The 20369-nt window shown below is 32.9% G+C and overlaps 1 protein-coding gene across 1 annotated transcript in view; it reads left to right on the forward strand.

Moving 5' to 3' along the window:
- RELN (reelin) overlaps positions 1-20369 on the forward strand; it is a 548816-nt gene that overhangs the window by 228375 nt on the left and 300072 nt on the right. Inside the window, exons 7-8 of the mRNA XM_074193988.1 lie at positions 13817-13913; positions 19470-19521. Of these exons, the coding sequence (XP_074050089.1) occupies positions 13817-13913; positions 19470-19521 (149 nt within the window). The remainder of the gene's footprint in view (positions 1-13816; positions 13914-19469; positions 19522-20369) is intronic.

Raw genomic sequence — 20369 nt, forward strand, 5'->3', positions numbered from 1 at the left:
TGAGCCAATAGAAAGAGAGAAATTGAAAATAAATTAAAGATTGAAAATAACAGAAGGGGCAATCTGTTGGAGGAGGAAGATGGAACCAGTCAAGGGGTTAGCTTTGGTAAGAAGGAAGAATGTTTCATCATGTGAAACAGGGGTAATGAAAGAGAAGGGAGCAGAAGGTACCTAAGTGAAAGATGAGGAAGAGAGTTCATGGTGCATAGTCTTATTTTTTTTTCATATTATATGAGGCAAGGTTGTCAACTGAGAGAATAGGAATAGTGAACACCTTGGGATTTTTGAAAGGGATGAAAAAGTTGAGAAGAACCACTATGAAGAGTGGATTGATAAGGGAAGTATAGTAGCAGAGCCTAGCAGAAGTGATGACTCAGTTGAAGTTATGTGACAAAAATTTGGAGTGGACTCAATGAGAAGGGTTACATGATTTTTTTTCCAATAGTGCATGGTTAGACACTATTTTAACTTGGTTCATTTTACAGCTTATATGTTTCAATTCTTTAACAGTATTGTGTCCTCCTTCCTCCACGAATGTGCTGTGAAAAGTTTCATTACTTTGGTTGACAGAGTAGGAGAAAAATTACTCCCTTTAGTTTAGAAGTGTAATGGCTTCTGCCTGAACCATACTGTACAAAATAGAAGCCAAATGCTTGGGTATACTAATGGCCAATCACCTTCAGCCTCAAGAAAAAAATTGCAGAAGAGAAAATATGATCTTAAATATATTTTTGTGTAGGTATAAATCAAGAAGCTAGGTTATGTCTATATGTTGCCAAAAGGGTATGCTGATTTATTTCTCAGTTCAGTCATACAACTCATTGCATTGTCTCATTTTCACACAATATAATATCTATAAAAGTTATTTCCTAAGTTTTCAGAATTTACAGAATTCAGACAAAAGTCATATATACATATTATATATCTGGTAAATGTTTGCTGATTGATTGTTTTGGCTTTCTAATATATTAAAATACATTGCTTGAAGTTACTAAACAGAAGAATGTTTAAAAAACATACCTGTCCTCATTCTTGCATACTCCTCTACTTTCCTTTGCCCACATTATTACCCTTTTCCCTTCCCCTGCTTTCTCCATCCCTCCCTTCTCTTCTAACTAAATGATCAGTTTTCTTTTAATTTGGTTGATAGACCAAAAACTCTACTCTTAACTCTAGTTGGTGCTTTCACTCATCCAAATATGCCATTGGATCAAATAAGAAGGGCGGAAGAGGGAATAAGCATTAAATGCCAAGTATGGACCAGGTTCTGTGCACTTTACAAATGTAATCTCAGATCATTCTCATACCAGCTTTCAGAAGTAAATGCTGTTACTATACCTATTTTATAATTGAGAAAACTGAGGCAGACAGCAGTTAAGTGACTTGTCATTAGGTCACAGTTAGCAACTGAGGTTTTATTTGAGCTCAGTTTTTCCTGACTCCAGGCCCAGTGTCCTTTCTATTGGGCTACCTAGCTACTGCAGAACAGTACAAAGTAGATCACAAATCTTCCACTACCTTTGGAAAACAATTTTCTTTTCCTTATTCCTGCCTTTCTCCTATATAAGGATGCATTTAGTGAGAAGACACTAAATTCAAGTCACTGTACTCTTATCCTCCATTGCCTTCATGATTATAGAATGACTGCCAAAGAATAATTAAGATTAAAGATTAAAAGACTAAAGATTAAAACTTGAGTTATCACAATTCAGTTCAATTCAAATGAATTCAGTTCAACAAATATATTAGAAACATTGTATTTAATAATGGAATTTCAGTAACAATATCTCTCTTTTATTGATATCAATGTTTCATTCAATCTCAGTAACACTGATTTTATAATAAATAATCAGTCCTAGATCCTAATATTTAAATACTTTTAAAAAATTATCATGCAGCACCAATGATTTGACAAAGGTAAAATCATCCAATTGGGGAAGCTAGGTGGCATGGTGGATAAAGCACCAGCCCTGGAGTCAGGAGTACCTGGGTTCAAATCAGTCTCAGACACTTAATAATTATCTAGCTGTGTGGCCTTGGGCAAGCCACTTAACCCTGTTTGCATTGCAAAAAAAACACCTAAAAAAATCATCCAATCATAGATTTAAAAGTGCAAAGGATCTTTTGGGTCATTTCTAATTTTTCATGTGAAGAAACTGAGGCTCAGCGAAATTGACTCAACAAGCTTCATATAGATAAAAAAAATAACAGAGCTTAAATTTGAACAAGGGACACTGATTCTAAAGAAATTTAGTGTTCTTTTCATTAAATGAAAGATTGATTCCTTAAGCATGGCATGTGAATAACAGAGTTTATATCAGGGGTTCTTAACTTTCTTGGTTATAACATGGACCCTCTTAGCAGTGTAATAAAACTTATTGATCCTTTCTCAAAATCATCTTCTTAAATATGTAAAATAACATACCTAAGATTACAGAAGATATCAAAGGTTAGTAAAAGATATGCTTTCTTTGTAGTATTTTTCCTAATCCAAACCCAAGATCTTATGGAATTTCTCCAATAGACCTCTGGGATTTCTGTGAATCTCTGATTAAGAACCCCTAGGTGAGGATACATAATGATATTTGCAAGGAAGAGGAATCTAGTCTTTTTTTTTAATAAAACAGAATGGCCTTTATCTACCAGGCATCTCTGAAGTCAAGGATAAAAATTTGCTTTGTTTGAACAACCAAAATGTTTATCTCCCTTAATGCTTATTGTATTAGGATCACAGAAGGCATCTGGAACTATAATATTACTAGACTAGGATGTTCTAGTAGGAAACAAGGGACTGTTGGAAAAAAGAAGATGACAAATGGTGACTAGACAACAACAGCTGTTTCCCCTCCAGCGCAATGATAGAATGATATTAATAGAGAGGTATCGTTCAGGAGAAAGCAAAGAAGCACAGTGGCAACCTCTCAGGAAGTAGCTCTAGATGAATGTGATGTGATGCCAGTAGGGACACGATATATCCAAAATGAAGACAAAGATGAAGACATTTCATGTACTGTAGGTAAATGAAGACTTCAATCAGTCTGCTTAGGGGACAGAATGCCAGATAACTAAAAAGATAAAAATCGCTGCAAGTATTGCCTAGGATAGAGAAAATTAACATAATTGCTTAAATCAAGGAGAAAAGCTCTACTAAAAATTGGAACATTTCCATTTCTCAATGTAAAGGTGATAATTATAGGGTCAAGCATATACAAATTGAGGATTGCACTATTGGCAGCACATGAGCAATGAAATCTATGGAAGCAATTAATTTCAAAGAGCAATAAGATTAGGTATCTGATTTATAGTTTTCCATGACTTTGGAGAAAGGATAAAATAGAAGAGAAAGTCAGAGATGGAGGAGACATGAACAGATTGAGGGAAGGAAGGATGAGGGGGAGAGAAATATTTAGGCATTTAAAATAATCAGAGCATTTTTAAAAAAATTATTAATACTACTTCACACACCCTGACTTCCTTATTTTTGATATGGTCTCATCATTCTTCCAAGGACCCATTCCCAAAATCCCATTTATCTTCAACTCTTCTTTGTACCTCAGCTCTGACATTCCTTCAGTTGCTATGTCTTATTTCTATCTCTCAGCTATCTCTAATATTCATCCCCTCTTTTCCATTCATGCTGTTCCCCCATCCTCATTTAAATCCTTATTACTTTTATCTGAATTGCTCTGGTAGTTATGTACCATTCTTCCCTTCCTCAAGTCTTTCCATTCCATCCTTCAAAATACTGATATGTCCCAATGTACAACTCTGATTACTTAATTTGCCTTCTCAAAAGCTATCAGTTAATTTTCATTGCTTACAAAACACAGACTCCTTATCCTGGGATTCAAGGATGGCCACAATCTGGCTCTGTGTAACCTTTCTAGAGTCAGGCATTCTCTAGGCACCAGGCACCTTTTTCATAAGGACTTTTTGAGTGCCTTATTTAGAAGTAACAACTTTTTCTTTTAAGTTGTTCTGGCTCTCTGACATTGTATACTTTTCACATTCTAAATTGTATCTTCCTTTTCTGTGAATATGCCATTGTTTCCTAGCTAGATTATAAACTTGATATGGAGATGATGTAGTTTTATGTAATTGTACCTCTGCAATTATCAAAGCAAAATTCTTTCCAGATTTTAGACAAAATAAAAATTTGTTGAATTGATTTCAGTTTTCTCTATAAGTTCCTGACTTTGCTCACAAGCAGGAAAGAGAGAAAAAGAAAGATAAAGGAACTGAAAGAATTCAACAAATATTATTAGAAAATAGTTGTAACAAAAGCTAGCACTTATATAACACTTTAAAGTTTACAGTGTGATTTCCAAATAGTATTTCATTTTATCTTCATATCAACCAAGTAAGAGCAAAGTGCTTTTTTTACAGGTGAAGAAACTGAGTGGTTCAATAACTCAGGTTTCAAAATGTAATAAGAGTTTGAAAACAAATTTGAATTTATGTCTTCCTAATTCAAGGCAACTAAGTAGTGCAATGAATAGAGAGCTTGGACAAGAGTCAGGAAGCTCTGACTTCAAATCTACCCTCTGACAAGTACTAGCTGCGTAATCCTGAGCAAGTCACTTAACCCCTATTTGCTTCATTTTCTCACTTGAGAAGGAGGGATGCACTGAAGAAGAAAATGGTAAATCATTCAGTGTCTTTGCCAAAACAAAAACAAACAAACAAAAATCCATGGGCAATATCCATAGGGTCATTTATAGTCAGAAACAATTAATTGATTGAAAATAAACTTCTTATATTTACCTAGCCCCATCATTTAGTAAGTATCTACTATGTGCAAGTTACTATGTTAAGCTCTTAAAGAGGAAGAATGGTTCCTTCCCTATAGAAGTATATCATTTTATTGAGAAGAGAAGATTATTCTAAATTAGACTGATTTTTTTGCAAGGCAATTAAAGAAGATAGTAGTTATTTCTTTTGAGGTTCAATAGGTCTCTTATTAACTTCTGCTATTACCCAAGAGTAAAACAACAACAACAAATATAGCAATATCTCAACTAGAAATTCAAGTGTAGGACTAAAAATAGAAGTAGGATGTCCAAGTAATCAGAATTTCGGCAGATAAGAAACGTTATTAGGAAAGAAATGAAAAGAAAAATCCTTTACTAACTACCTAGCTACTCAAAGGGAAGGGATTGAGAGCCAGCACTCTCACAGGAGAAATAGAAGTCCATTGAGTCCAAGAAATGATCTGCTCCAAAATTTGAAATAATTCATGATCTCCAAGGCCTTAGAGATATCAACATCATCACCATCTTTACAGTCTTTGTAAAGAACTACTAGTTAGAAATAAATCATAAAATAAATGCTTATATAATGCCAGGCAACAATTCATTGCATATATTATTAATTAATGTTGACCACTTCAGATACAAGATATCATGGGTAGATGGAGTACCATTCTCAGGCATAGTGACAAATTTCATTTTTCTCATGCTCAGAAAAGAATGATGATTAGATAATGCATAATTGTCAGTGTGTTTCCAGTTGATTAACTTGTCTGGGCAGCAGACCTGACCAAAGGCTGAGTGACTTCATTTTGACCCAAGAAGAGCAATGATCATTGTCAAAGACATTACTCTTGCAAAACAGCCTTTCAGTTGTTTATTTATTGTCTGTCATTGGTGTGATGTCACAGCAAACTATTCATAAATCTCCAGTTTGCGCAAAGAGTTCAAATGAATATAATTTCCCCATTAATCCTCCTCCTCTTTTTTCCTCTTTCCTGCCTGCTGAAAGCCATGTATATGAATCACTCCAATTATTATATGTGTGGGCCCACAGACTTCAGTGACATTTAAATTTCAAATTCTCCATTGTATTTCAGAGATTCCTCTGTGTCTGCTTGAATGGTGTTGCAGTAGAGTCTCCTCCTGACTTATTTTCATACCTAATAATTTTGAAAGGATATATTAACCATCTAATGGTGGCTTTAAAAACTTGCTCTTTCCAACTCATATACCCTTACCACATGATTCTTTGTTACACATCAAAGACCAAACACCAAAATAATCGAGAACAGAAACAAAGAACTGGCATCAAAATAATGAAATTTCTGCCTGTCAGGAGAATTGTTACAGTAAACTTTTTAAAAATGCTGACTTAAGAGCATGTTAATATTTATGGATTGATACTAGCTTTTGTTGATCAACAAGAAAAGACTCAGATTTTGAGGGTTTCCTTATTTCACTGAATTAAACCATAATTTGTTGTTAAGTAGATAACGATAATCACTAAGCAAATGATATTTTCAAAAAACCTGGAAATAGATTGTAGTATAATTATTTCAGCCTAACATATTTTCTATTGTATCAATTCTTGGCTACAATTTGACATTTTTAATATAATGTTTTTATTTTGAAAGTAGATTTCTGACCCTTTAAATAAAAAAATAAATTGTTTAAAGCTATTCAGAATTCCAAAATTCACATAGCTAAAAACTAGCATAATTAGAAATTAGTATTATTCTTTCAGTATTTGTTTTATTTTCTATATGTTAAATAATTGGTACCAAATACATGTAATAGAAAAAAATTAGATCAGGAGTCAAAGAAAAACTAGATTGTTCATTGCCATAAAATATTGCAAAAATCATTTTCAGCAGCAAACAGAATACCTTTAATACATTAATTGTCATGTCCTTATGTTCTACTTTTCATATGCAAAAAGAGAGAAATAGAGGAAATTGTCATAGCCTAGAAATGCAATTAGTATCAGATTCTTTACTCTTTGGAAATTCCTAATCCAGGGATCAAATTAAGATTCATTTTTAGAAAATTGAGGAGACCATTTAACTAGAAGTTATTTTAACAATAGTTTTTACAACAGTTCAACTCTCTGAAGACAATTTAATTTTAGCAGCCTATATTTTCAGAAGAAAGTAGATATCCATCTGTAAAGCAAAGAAGTTAAACTATTGAAACACCAGCAAATAAACAAGACTGAAGAATATGCTATTATAAAGTTATCAGATACACTGAACTAACATATTTAGTCTATGTTCCATAGAGTTAGACTTAAGTATCCATCTATTTGCTATCATCTCAATGAGCACTGTATGACTTTAAATATTCAACTCATTGAAGATTAATCTGTTAGAGGAAATTTTTTTTTAAAAAAGTCATGAGGACTCTCCTAATGGTTCACAGTGTTAAAAATGAAATAAAATGATGTGCATCAAACAGCTGTCATTCTAGATTTTGTTGATTGGTTGCCTATATTTCTGATGAAGATTATATCCCCATCCAAACCTTTTTTTCTCCTCTGAAAACGTATTTATTAATCTTTTAGCATTTGAAGTATGCCAGTGTACTACTTGGCATTTTCATTTTTCTCTTTCTGTCTATCTCTATCACTTTCTCATTTCTCTGACTCTTTATGACTCTCTCTGTCTCTCTCTCTGTAGTCTCTGCCTCTGTCTCTCTGTCTCTGTCTCTGTCTCTCTCTCTCTCTCTCTCTCATCTGTCTCTGTCTCTGTCTCTCATTACATGACCAAACAATCTCATCTTCTACTTATACATATCCAAAATAATGGATTTCATACCACTTCTTGAACATGAGTCACTATGAGTAACTTGCTCTGTTTCTGCTCATTGTGCACCATCATTTGCCCTTTCTTTGAATCATATGTGATTTTAACTCTTGAGATTGTGATATTTCAGAATTTGTAGCCTCTCACTATATGTAGGAGGATATCAGAGTTAAGGAATCATCTAACATTTAATATTCAGTAACAAATTTTGTCATATAAATGACAAACATTCTTTGTAGTCTGCTTGGGCAGATGTTGTACACAATCATTAAAGGGGAAAAAACAATAATCAAAAGAATCATGAGAATTTTAAGACAAAGTAACTAAGAGTCTAGGGAAATGATAGTTCTTATTTTGTTTTGACAGCCAATACACTATTATTTATTAAGCATCAATAATGTACCAGGCACTATTTTAAACAAAGATAAAAAGGGGGGGGGAAATCACCCCATGCTCTTAAGGACTCATAGCCTAAGGGGGGGGGGAAGCATGCAGTTATTTACAAATAAGATACATATAATATAAACAGGGAGGTCTTGTCAGATGGAAGACACTAAGACTGAGGAAAACGGGGAAATATTTTGTGCAGAAAGTGAATCTTTATCTGAGACTTGAAGGAAGCCAGGAGAGCTAAGAGATGGTGATGAAGAGGGAAAGCCTTCTGGCCATGGAAGACATTCAGTGAAAAGGCTCAGAATTGGGATCTGGATTGGCTTGGCAACTAGATTATTCATTGTATAGATCTCTGGATCTAGAGTCAAGAAGATCTTAATCCAAATCCATTCTCAGTCACTTGTGTGACACTAGACAAATTCTTATTCTGTCTGTATCAGTTTTCTCATCTGCAAAATGAGCATAATAAGAGCAGTTACCTCTAAGCATGGTTGTAAGGATAAAGTATGATAATATTTGTAAAACACTTTGAAAATCTTAAAGGATAATATAAATGCTAAATATTTTTACTCTGCACAGGAGAACAAGAAGTCCAGTATCCTTGGATCATAGAAAACTTTTAGGGGGTACAATATAACAACATTAGGAAGATAGGGACCAAGCAATGAAGGATTTTAAAAGCCAAAACTGAAGATTGATTTATATTTTTATCCTGGACTTAATATTTAATGAACTGGACTTTATTTAATGGGGAACAGTAATATGGTTATACTTTAGTTATTAGGAAGATTAATTTGACACCTAAAATGAGGTTGGATAAGAATAGAGAGGGACTTGATACAGGGAAACCAACCAGAAATTAATTGCTACACTATGAGTGTGAGGAGATGAAAGCCCTTACAAAGATGCTGATAGAGCCAGAAGAAAGAAGGGATTGTCTACAAGAGATGTTAAGAAGATAAAATCAAAAGGCCTTGACAATATATTGGATATGGAGTGATAGAATAAGGAGTTGAACATGACACCTAATTAAAAGCTTGAATAGCTAGAAGGAGAGCAGTATGCTTGGCAATTTCCTAGGAAACCTGGGAAGGGGCAAAGGTTAAGGAGGAAAGCCCATGAATTCAGTTTTGGATGTGTTGAGTTTAAGATTTATATGGAATGTTCAAGATATTTAATAGGCAGTTGAAGATACAAGACTAGAGGTCAGGAGAAATATTAGGGCTGCATGAGTAGATTAACACTGAAAAAAATTGAGTTTCAAATTCACTCCCTCTCCCCCACCCACTGAGAAGGCAAACAATATGACACTAATTATACATGCAAAATAATGCAAAACATATTTTCATATTAGCCAAAATAGAGATAATACTTAAAATCTTGGGAATATGCCATAGGGAAAAGAGAAGAGGGCCTATGCAAAAGACATAAGGGATGCCCACAGCAAGTGGGCATGATTTTACTATAGATCCAGCAAAGGAAACAGAGGAAGTATTAACCAATCAGAGAAAAAGGAGAGATCAGTGTCACACAAAACCTAGTAAGAGAGTACCAAAAAGAGGAGGATGATCAACAATGTCCAAGGTTCCCAGGAGGTCAAGAAGAATGAGAACTGGGAAAAAAGCCATTAGTTTTAGAGATTAAAAGATTGTTAGTCGGTTTGCAGATAGTTATTTTGGTTGAATGATGAGAACAGAAGCCAGACTACAAAGATTTAAGAAAAAATTAAGAGTAAAGGAATGAAGTAATATTGTAAAGATGACTTCTCAAGGAGGTTATTCACATAAGGAAAGAGAAATATAGTAAAAGTAGTGAATAAGGATGGACAGTATCTCAAAAGGAATCAAGGCTACCAAATAATTTATTTTCTTGCCTAATGAATACCTTAAGATCTTTACATTTTTCTTCAAAATGGTGGTGTTTTCTTGTTTAGTTTATAGCAAGGTCTATTTGAATATGATTCACTTCTCCAAAGAAAGAATGAGCTCGGGGTGGCCAGGTGGTACAATGGATAGAGCACTGGCCCTGGAGTCAGGAGTACCTGAGTTCAAATCCAGCCTCAGACACTTAAAAATTACCTAGCTATGTGGTCTTGGGTGAGCCACTTAACCCCATTTGCCTTGCAGAAACCTAAAAAAAAAAAAAAAAAAAAACTACTATGTGACAGATACTTTGCTAGCCACTAAGGACACACACACACACACACACACACACACACACACACACACACACGAGGCTTGAACTTTAGTCTTCTTGGGCTCAAAGAGTCCAGGACATTATTAGGCCCTTCTCTGTTGCTAAAATGATACTTTAGGGATAATAGAAAATCTTTATGAGAAAAATCTCTGGATGTAGTAATTATTGGGAAGGTCATACCATGATTAGCAAAATCATTTTAATGTAGTTTTATGAGAAGTAGTGGTGAAAAGCTCAGGCAATTTGCATATATCAAACTAAAAGTTCACTAACTTGTACAATCAAGTAATCCCAGAGAGGCAACATGTTAGTCAACTTGCTTTCCTCGGTTTCCTTACCTGCAAAATAAGGATTCATAATAGTACCTAGCTCACAAGATTGTTGTGGGGATCAAATGAAATAATATTTGTAAAGTGCTTAGCAGAGTGCCTTGCAAATGGTAGTAGTCCCTTGAGCAGCATTTGTTTACTTCCTCACTCTCTACACTGCCATCTTTCTCTATATACAGCTGGAAGCAGACATAAAATAAGTTAACAATTCTCTCCATCCATGCCAGATAAGAGGTTGCATGGTTTAGGGGAAGAGAAAGAGAATAGGCATTTAAATGGTGAGTATTACTACAATAATGTTTTGGTGGTATGGTAGAGTATCAGCCCTGGAGTCGGGAGGACCTGAGTTCAAATGTGCCCTTATATACTTAATACTTAATAGCTATGTGATCTTGGGCAAGTCACTTAACTTTAATTGCTTTGCATCCTGGGCCATTTCTAATCATACTGATTCATATCTAACCACTGGACCCAGATAACTCTGGAGAAAATGAGACTAGTGACTTTGCACAGCCCTGCTTCACTTACACCAATTCACTCACATGTCACGGTCTTCTACCTTCCTGATGCCATGGTCTTCTTAAGGACAAATATCATTACTATGTCCCAGAAACTGTACTCAATCTTAGTTTGTAGAGTATAATAAATAGATGGAGTGCTGAGTTTGGAAACAAAAAAGAAAGATTTTGGTTTATGTCCCAATTCTGAGACTTACTAACTACATGATCTCTGCCCCTATATTAAACTTCCAGGTGTGTCAGGAATTTAGAGTTTTTTTAGCAATACTGTAATATAAAGTTGCTGTCTGTGTCAGAGAAGGAAATTCTGATATTGACAATGTCTAATACTTATAAAAAAGCACACTAAAACTTGCATAAAACTTTATATATAATAATAGCTAATATTTATACAGTGCTTATGTACTAGACAATAAGCTAGGCACTTTACAACTATTTTCTTGTTGTATCCTCACAACAATCAAGGGAAATAAGAGCTATCATTATCCATATTTAATAGTCAAAGAAACTGAGAAAGAGGTCAAGTGACTTGCTCAAGCTAGTGTCATGCTCTGACATACACAATGACTTTATGAGAAAGGTACTAGAGATAATTCCCATATTGTAGATGAAATAGAAATGGGGACCACTAAACCATACATAACCCTAAAGCTACATATCGATTTATAGCAAGTGCTGCATCTTTAGCTATTTTGTTCAATATATCCTAGTTATATTTTTTAATCTGCTTCAGAAGGCACTCAGGAGTATTGTTACCTCTATTGTAGATGAATAAGCTGAGACCCCAAGGGCTGAGATGGCTTGACTGTAGTTATCCAGTTAATAAGTGTTTGAGGCAGAATTCAATCCCAGGTATCCCCAACTTCAAATTCAATGTTGGGTTTATTGTTTGAATATTCACATCATTCATATTCTCAGATTTGTTGTTGCCTGCTTGCACATCTTGAGTCATTTCATTATATCATAGATGCAAAACCATCCTGCTGGTATCATTATAATATGAAATTTTTTGTATTTCCTTTTTCTTTATTACATTCAGTGATCATAATTTCAAATTAGACTACCTGCATCATTTCAAAGGGATATCATAATTAAAACTACACTATTTGTGTCAAACATGAACATGATTTCCCCAGCATTGTAGACTATCTATGTGGAAGAGCTTCACATAGCAAGGAAGAAGTAGACACAAATAGAGTAGATTCTCCAAAATCCCTAAAACAGTTGAGATCCAGGCTTAAAAAAGTAGGGATTTTTTAAAAATTGTCCTTCTGGTATATCTTCCTAAGGCCAAGTCAGGAATAGCAAAGTGGTCTAGTAATTACTGTGCCAGAAAAAAACTAATCTTCTTGATTTCAAATATGATCTCATATATATATATATATATATATATATATATATGTATGTATGTATGTATGTATGTATTTGTGATCCTTGGCAAGTCATTGAACCATGTTTACCTCAGTTTCTTCATCCATGAAATAAGCTAGAGAAGGAACTGGCAAACCAATCTTTGTCAAGAAAACCCCAAATGCATTCATGAAGAGTCAGACATGACTGATAAACACCTAAAATTGCCTAGATTCTTATTCTTAAAAGAGTGAAAATTTTCTTAAAAAGGTCTGTCACAATCCAATAACATAGTAACCTATATACTGAAGACATTATGTCACATTTGTTCAAATCTGGAGACTCTTGGTCTTATTGTTCTTGGCTACAAACTTGGATGACAGGTTTTTTCCCCTCCATGAAATACATCATGTAGCATACTTCAGCATATACCTATTATTTATTGTTCATATTTCTTGCTTCTACTCCCAAGGTTGCTAGGAGAAATATGTCTCAGAATTTTTTGCTGCCTACCTAGCTGCTTTGTCTCAGACATAAGCAAATAGCTGAAAGGGCATACTACAAAGGTCTTTGAAATTAAGGGCAGAGTGCCCTTTTCACAATGTTTAGCACCTGGGATGAGAAGTCTTCAAAAATGTTCTTTCTTCATGAATTACAGCTCTCATGAGGTGCTAGGTGGTAGAAGGTGAAACATAGATCTTTTCCCCTTATTAGATGAGTATATCAGACCTAAAATGGTAGATTGAAATGTCATTTTAAAAAATGCTAAAATACTATGGTCAGCATGCAAAATAGTTTTAAGAAATATAAGTTGTTGTTGACCTGTGTCTAATTCTTTGTGACCCCATTTAAGGTTTTCTTGACAAAAGATACTGGAGTGGTTGCCATTTCCTTCTCCAGCTCATTTTACAGATGAGGAAACTGAGGCAAACAGGTTTAAGAAACTTGTTCATGGGCATATAGCTACTAAGTATCTGAGACCGGTTTTGAACTCAGGTCTTCCTGAGTTTAGGCACAGTCTTCTATCCATCATACCACCTAGCTGCTCCCCCAGAATTAGAGTAGTTTCATTAATGTTCTTACATGACAACAGAAAACCAAAACCAGTAAATCAGTCTAAGATGGAAATTCTAAAACCCATGTAAGGAAGAATAAGTGCCATGAGTAAACTGAAAATTTTGCTGACTACAGATCTTTAAACATGTTTAAACAAAAAAAATCAGTTATCTCATTTTATCTGTGAAATTTTAATAACTTAATAAGTTGTTTATCTTAATAATTAGCTCTAGCTTTTATTGATAAGCCTTTAAGATGAAAACAATGAGTCCAATTCAATTTGATTACATTCTTGTTGGTGTAATATAGAGCTAAAATCTGTGCAATCTGGACTTTGCCAATCATTGAATTTCCTTTCTGCGGTTAGTAACCTTATACAACTTTAGATCTCATATTTGAAATGAATTTCTATGTTTTTGCAGGATTGAATGTAACAACTGTGAGATTGGAAAGCAGTGTGGTGTAATTATGCATGGCAATGCTGTGACGTTCTGTGAACCATATGGTCCAAGAGAACTGGTAAGGGAAAGTTTCTTGGTGACATGATTCTAAATGCTTAAGACTTTTTAAAAATCTATTTTGTCTAATTAAGTCTTAAGAAATTTTTTAACCAATGAGAGTTTTATTATCCTATTTAAGATTATTAAGATGTTATAACATGGCTTATATATTTCTAAGAAGAGGCGAAGAGGTGTTTCAATGGTAAAAAGAAAAAATTATAATAATAAAACAACTGGCAAAGCTTCAAGTGACTCTATTTAGTACTGTTATTAGGGTCACTAAATAATATTTCATTTAATTATTTTTTGAAATTCTCAGACTTAACAAAGTCATATGTTTTTTAATTTGCTTGTATGAAAGAAATTTCCATTACAGTTTCTAAGCAAATCAGACATGCAAAATGAATGATTTTCTCAAAATGTTCTAAAATTTAGACTCATACTATGTACAGTAAATACTTTAAAAAACAATAAAGTGTTATATAAATAACTTTCCATTATCATTATCAATGGTTACCAGTGTGACTTGTAATGACTAAGAATAAAATGAACTTAAAAATAAATGAACTTATTTTTAAAAGTTATGTTTAGAATTATCTATTTCAAATTCTTAAAAGCTATATTATATTTCCTTTAATTCACACTAAAAATAAATATTGGGCTGTTTTAATCATTAAGTTTTGGCTAATAAAGTGATATTATATGATTTTATATAACCACTAGCTATCAGTATATAGTTAATTATCTTTTGATTTGTTTGACTCAAGTATACAAATATTGAAACCCAATTTTACAAAACTGAGTTGCTCAAGCTTGTAGTATTTGTTGTCTCCTCTGTCTCCCTTTTCTCTGATATAATCTTACTTGATACTCATTCTTCTTATTTCACATATCTAGCTTATTCTGTTGTCTTTTGTAGTAGGTTTGGGGGATTTTTTGGTTTTATTTTCCCCCCATTTTATCACTGCAAACCCACATCCTATTTCAGCATCATTAGTTTAAGAGGTTCCTGAAAGACTGTGTTCCATGTTTTTTAAAAGAAAGGGAAATGCTAGAGCAATTAAAAGAAGATTTAGTTATCAAGAAATGATAGCCAATTAATTTTATGTAACATGGTTCTTTTTCATACTGCATCAGTACCTCTTTCATGGCAATAGTTACATTTAATTTATTGAAGAAAGGAGCCTTAAAACATTGATAAATTGAGGAGTTTCTTGTTGAAATTGGAGCTCATACAACAGAATTAATTGCATGCAAATTAAAATAATAGGTGCTCATAACTCAAGTCTGGGAAGGTGCTGTATTATTCCCCAAGTTGAATGTGACTCCAGGACTGTAGCTCTACTTAAAGAAGCCCCTAAAGCAAAGTTTTGCTAGTATTTTTTTTTAAATAGTGCATATCACTCTTGATTTTTCTTTTTTTTTCTAAAGAACTTAATTATTTATAAATTTTTAGGAAAAATGTCATTTCCTCCTCAGAAGACAATTTGAACAGAGAATCATTTCCTTTTGTAAATGGCTTATATCTGGTAGTACTTTAGAAATGCTCCTCAAATTGTACTTTTTCAGCAGTCAACAGGAAATAAAATATTGCCCAAAAAGAGCCTTTAAATTCATAATCACCTAACATAAAACACATGTTATTTCTTTTCCTGACTATATGAATTTTCTATAAGGGTCAGCTTACCTAATCAACCCTCTAGATTTGTCTAATATTATTAGTATTAAACACAATAAAAAAGCAATGCTTAAAATAATTTTCTAATTTAATAACCTTTTTAAAGAGGGCTTCCAAAGGTAAGAAATATACATAGGATTGTATTCTCAACCTAGGAGTTTCCTGGGAAGTTTTTATATCATTTGAACTACAGTGAAATATTAAAGTTTAAGAATCTTGCTTATATTCTAGTCAACAAATATTCTTTTTTCCTTAGTGACATTTTCTCCCAAGTAAAATTAAATTTAAGTCTGAAATATTGTGACTGAAGTTCTAAATCTATTCCTGGAATTCATGTAAATTAAAATATAAAGGAAAACATTTATATTTACTTACTTCTACAAAGCTGTGCCATTTTTTTGTTTTTGTTAATAGTTGCTTTCTGTGTTGGTTTCATAGCTGAATAGTGCATTACAAAAATCTAACTTATCTTCTTTCATTCTAAGCTTACATGACTAAACCAGTGGGTAAAAAAAATGAAAAAATCTACAAAAACCACTAACTTGGTATCACCTAGAACATAATTTGTTTTTTAACTTTCAAAAATAGTTCTTTTAATTATATTCAGATGAATACAATTTATTTGAAAAAAATTTGGGTGAATATACCCATGAGTATCAGAAATATTCCATCCAATTTTAACCTGTTATCTTTGGGCCAGAGAACAATGGATCCACTGAATGCCAAAATTGATTTTTTACCATAAATATTATATTTTAATATATCATCAAATTAATCACAGGCTAAGTGCTTGACCTATAATAAAACAAAATAACAACTCCCTTTGGTGAGGGAAGTTAATTAGATATTGAATGAAGTAGGAAAAAACCTCCAGACCAGGTACTTGCCATAATATGTAAGGAGCCAAGCTGATATTTTAATATTTACATAGCATAGTGTCATATATCTAGATATAGAATGGACTTTAGAAGTCTTCTAACACAGCTCCCTGATTTATATATGAGAAAATTGAGATGTGACTTGAGATGTTAATAAAATCTGCTTTCTACTAAGAGATATTGTTAGATTTCAAACATAAAATAGCACTTTACTGCCCTGTGATTTTGTTCTTTTTCGTAGTATAAAATAAAGTCATTTTGCTGCTTAATCTATTTACTCTTATCATGTGGAAAGAAACAATCTACAGGAGATTGGTGTGATATTAACTCTTATGTCATCTTTTAATTACCCTCCAAAAAATTATTTACAAGTGATACTCTGATATGTTGGGAAACTTATTCTACTCTATAGATGAATTCAGGCTTTGGAAGAATCACACCTAATAAAAATAGGTCTGGAGAGCCAAAGAGCATGAAAAATGACATTGAGTAGGGTACAAACATCTTTCTACATACCCTTCTTTCAAGGGTTAATGGCCTGACCATGAGTGATAAATTCTTTAGATTCAGGCATCTATAAATCTTCATGCTTTACATGCTTCAGTCTTTTGGGAACATCTTAAAGCTCAGGTATTTTGTAGCAAAGACCTGTAAGTAAATTGTTCTTAGCTCACATATATTATTGATAAAAATCCCTTCTAAGAAGCCCTTAAGTTGTCATCTTGTCAGAGATAAAGAACTACTAATTTTTCAGGGTAAAATTATATTGATGTTTTAGGTAAAAATGAATTGAATATTTATAATTACCAATTTCAAATGTAATTGATTAGTGATCTGAATACAAATTATATAGTTTATGGGATTAATCATGCCCCATGTTTCTGAAAGTCTTTTCTTCATTTCACCTATGAATGCTAAATGGAAAAAAGGAGGAGAAGTGAGAGGAAAATAAATTATTTCACAGCTCCTTAGTCACACTAGTATAAAAAAATGTGTTGACAAATCAATAGTCATCAGTCTTTGATTATCTGTGGTATTCTACTCTCCATGGTGTGTCTGTGTAATTTAGGAGTCAGCAGTGTGACTTCATAAGCAGGGGCTACTGCTAGGGCAATGGAATCATGAATAATATAGCACTATGTGCATTTGTCAACTTCTATTATCTTTTTTTTTTGCCTTTGTTGATAGTTGCCGGGGTGATCCTTCTATAAACTTCTATTTTTTTGTATTTGTCTTGACTTCAAAGAATTTATATTCCAAGGATTTTTCAAAAAATTTTCTTGACTTCTTCAGCTTTAAGGAAAAGAACAGAAAAGCTGCCGGTGTACATTTACTTCATATATTCTTCAATAGATTCAATGATTTCTTTTGGTGTATATCCTTCCTTTACCTATAAAGACTGCAACCTTCCACTGCTTAGATAGCTAACCATGCAGCTGAAAGAAATTCATCACCCAGTGGTCAATCTAGCATTTATAGAGTGTTTCATGCTTTGCAAAATGCTTTATATGTTATCCCATTTCCCCTAATAATAATAATCCTGAAATGCAGCTGCTGTTATTTACCCACTCTACAGATAAAGAAACTGAGACTTAGGAGAGTTTAAGTGAAATTCTCAAGGTCATAAGCTAGTAAGCTTCTGAGGAAAGATATGAACTTAGGTTTTTTTCTGATTCCAAGTCTGCACTTTTAACTGTTATGCCACTAAATAACAAACTTTTCTTGCCTAGTATAGCTGGGCCTGTCTTCAGACCCCACAGAATTTACCACCACCGTCCAACTCATGATTATTTTCCACCTTAGAAGGAACTATCAGAGCTTCTACTCTTCTCAAAGAACCTTCCAAAACTTAGGTCAGTTCCCCACCATGATGGACCACCAGAGAAGGACATTAGTGGGGGAAGTTAGTACACTCATATAATGTGGAAATCATCAGAATTTCCTATTTTTTTAATAGTGATTCTTTTTGTGTTTTAAGATCAAGAATTTACTATAAATAAGTTAGAATTAGAAATGTTCATTCGAAATCATGTAAGTAAGAATTCCTGACTGGCACAGATTGTGTGGAAAGAATGAATTGTAACAATATTTGTACCATTTGCAGTATTCATATAGTTATAGTAATAATCAAAATCTTGATTATTTTAAGCAAATTATTATGATGCCAACTCTACTTAAAGAAGAAGAGTTCTGGGTTATGATAGTCACTTGTAGTTCATTAACTATTGTGATATACAGTTTATGATCTGTTTTTATTGTGATTAGAGGAACCTAAGTTGCATACAGGAAGTCCTAAAATTCTTGGTGCTGTTTTAAGCTCTAATAACACTCTGAAAAGGAAAAATTATCTAACATAAAAAATTATGGAATAATTTTTGCAAGCCTTTTGAAACAAGTTAGCATCTCATCAGCGTAGGATGACATTCATGAAACTGGGGAGCATTAAAGATATTTTGAGGGGGCAGGTAGGTGGCACTGTGGATAGAGCATCAGCCTGAATTCAAATATGGCCTCAGACACTTAGTACTTACTTAGCTATGTGACCCTGGACAAGTCACTTGACCCCATTGCCTTGCCAAAAAAATAAAGATATCTTGAGTATGTTTCTAGGCTTTTTAAAAGAAAAAAAATCATCCTATACCCTAATATTTTTTTGTTAACCTCATTTTCTATATATGATTCTTTTTGCAATATTCTACTTTGCTACCCAACAGATTTCACTAGCTTCAGTATAGGCAACAAAGGATATAAGCAATTACTACTGTTCCTATCCTATGTTTCTCCCAAAGCAATGTGGAATAGCTCCATATTTCTAGACTTAACGATGAATAAACTTTTATTAAAAAGAAAGAAAATTCAGATGGTGAGAGAAAATGATTAAATATAACACTAATAATTCTTTCCATATTTTTTATTTCTTTTCTCATTCCTTTCTTTTTTTCCTGATACTCATTTTTTCCCTCTCTTTCTCTGTGTCCTTTTCCATTTATCTCTAATATTTCTTTGTTCCTTTCTCTAGACCACTGCTGGACTTAATACAACAACAGCTTCTGTCCTTCAGTTTTCTATTGGTAAGTATTAATATCAGTTTAGCTTTTGAAAATGTTTTTTAACCTGTTGATCATAATTGAGAGAGACCATGTATAAAGTAGTAGTTGTAATTGTTTGTCCTAAATTCTTGAAGATGAACAATGACACTATGATAGTGATGCTGAATTCTAAGCAGTAAAACTTTGTTAATTAAAATCAAATTATGAATATGTAATATAAACTGACATTTCTCAGAAGAAGCTGAGTAAGGATGGTACAAGTAATCTAAAATACAATGTAATCTGAATATACTTTATGATTTTTTTGTCAACTAAAGTGTAATTACCTTTCTAGGTATTTTATTTAGGCTAATATTTAATTATTTTGCATTCCTTAATTATATAATCACAAAGACTGAAGAAAAGAGACTAGGAGGTAGAGGTATGGCAATTTAAATTTACTTTATAACCATAATTTAAAAAACATATAATTCACTTATGTTTAGTTATCTAATGACTTTATTATGGTATTTCATGTAATTATTTGATGATTTTTTTGTGAAATATCCTTCCTTGATTGATTTAGAAACTCTTACATGAGCTATAAGAAATCATTTTAGAAATTACTTTCAAAGTAACTTAATTTTTTTCTTTTCATTGACTTATCTTTTCTATTAGTCCATCAGTGGTCAAATTATTATTATTTATTGCTTAAATTAACTTTGATAGCTTTTATTTTTGTATTATTCAAATTTCCCTCTGTATTCCTCTACTTACCTCCTTCCAGAGAGCAATCCCTTTTAAGAAATATTTTTTAGGAAATAGGAAATTATAAACATGAGTAAAATCAATCAATATAATGGGGAAAAACCCTGATACCATATAGTCCT

The sequence above is a fragment of the Macrotis lagotis genome, chromosome 7 (genome assembly GCF_037893015.1).
Source record: "Macrotis lagotis isolate mMagLag1 chromosome 7, bilby.v1.9.chrom.fasta, whole genome shotgun sequence".
NCBI lineage: Eukaryota > Metazoa > Chordata > Mammalia > Peramelemorphia > Peramelidae > Macrotis > Macrotis lagotis.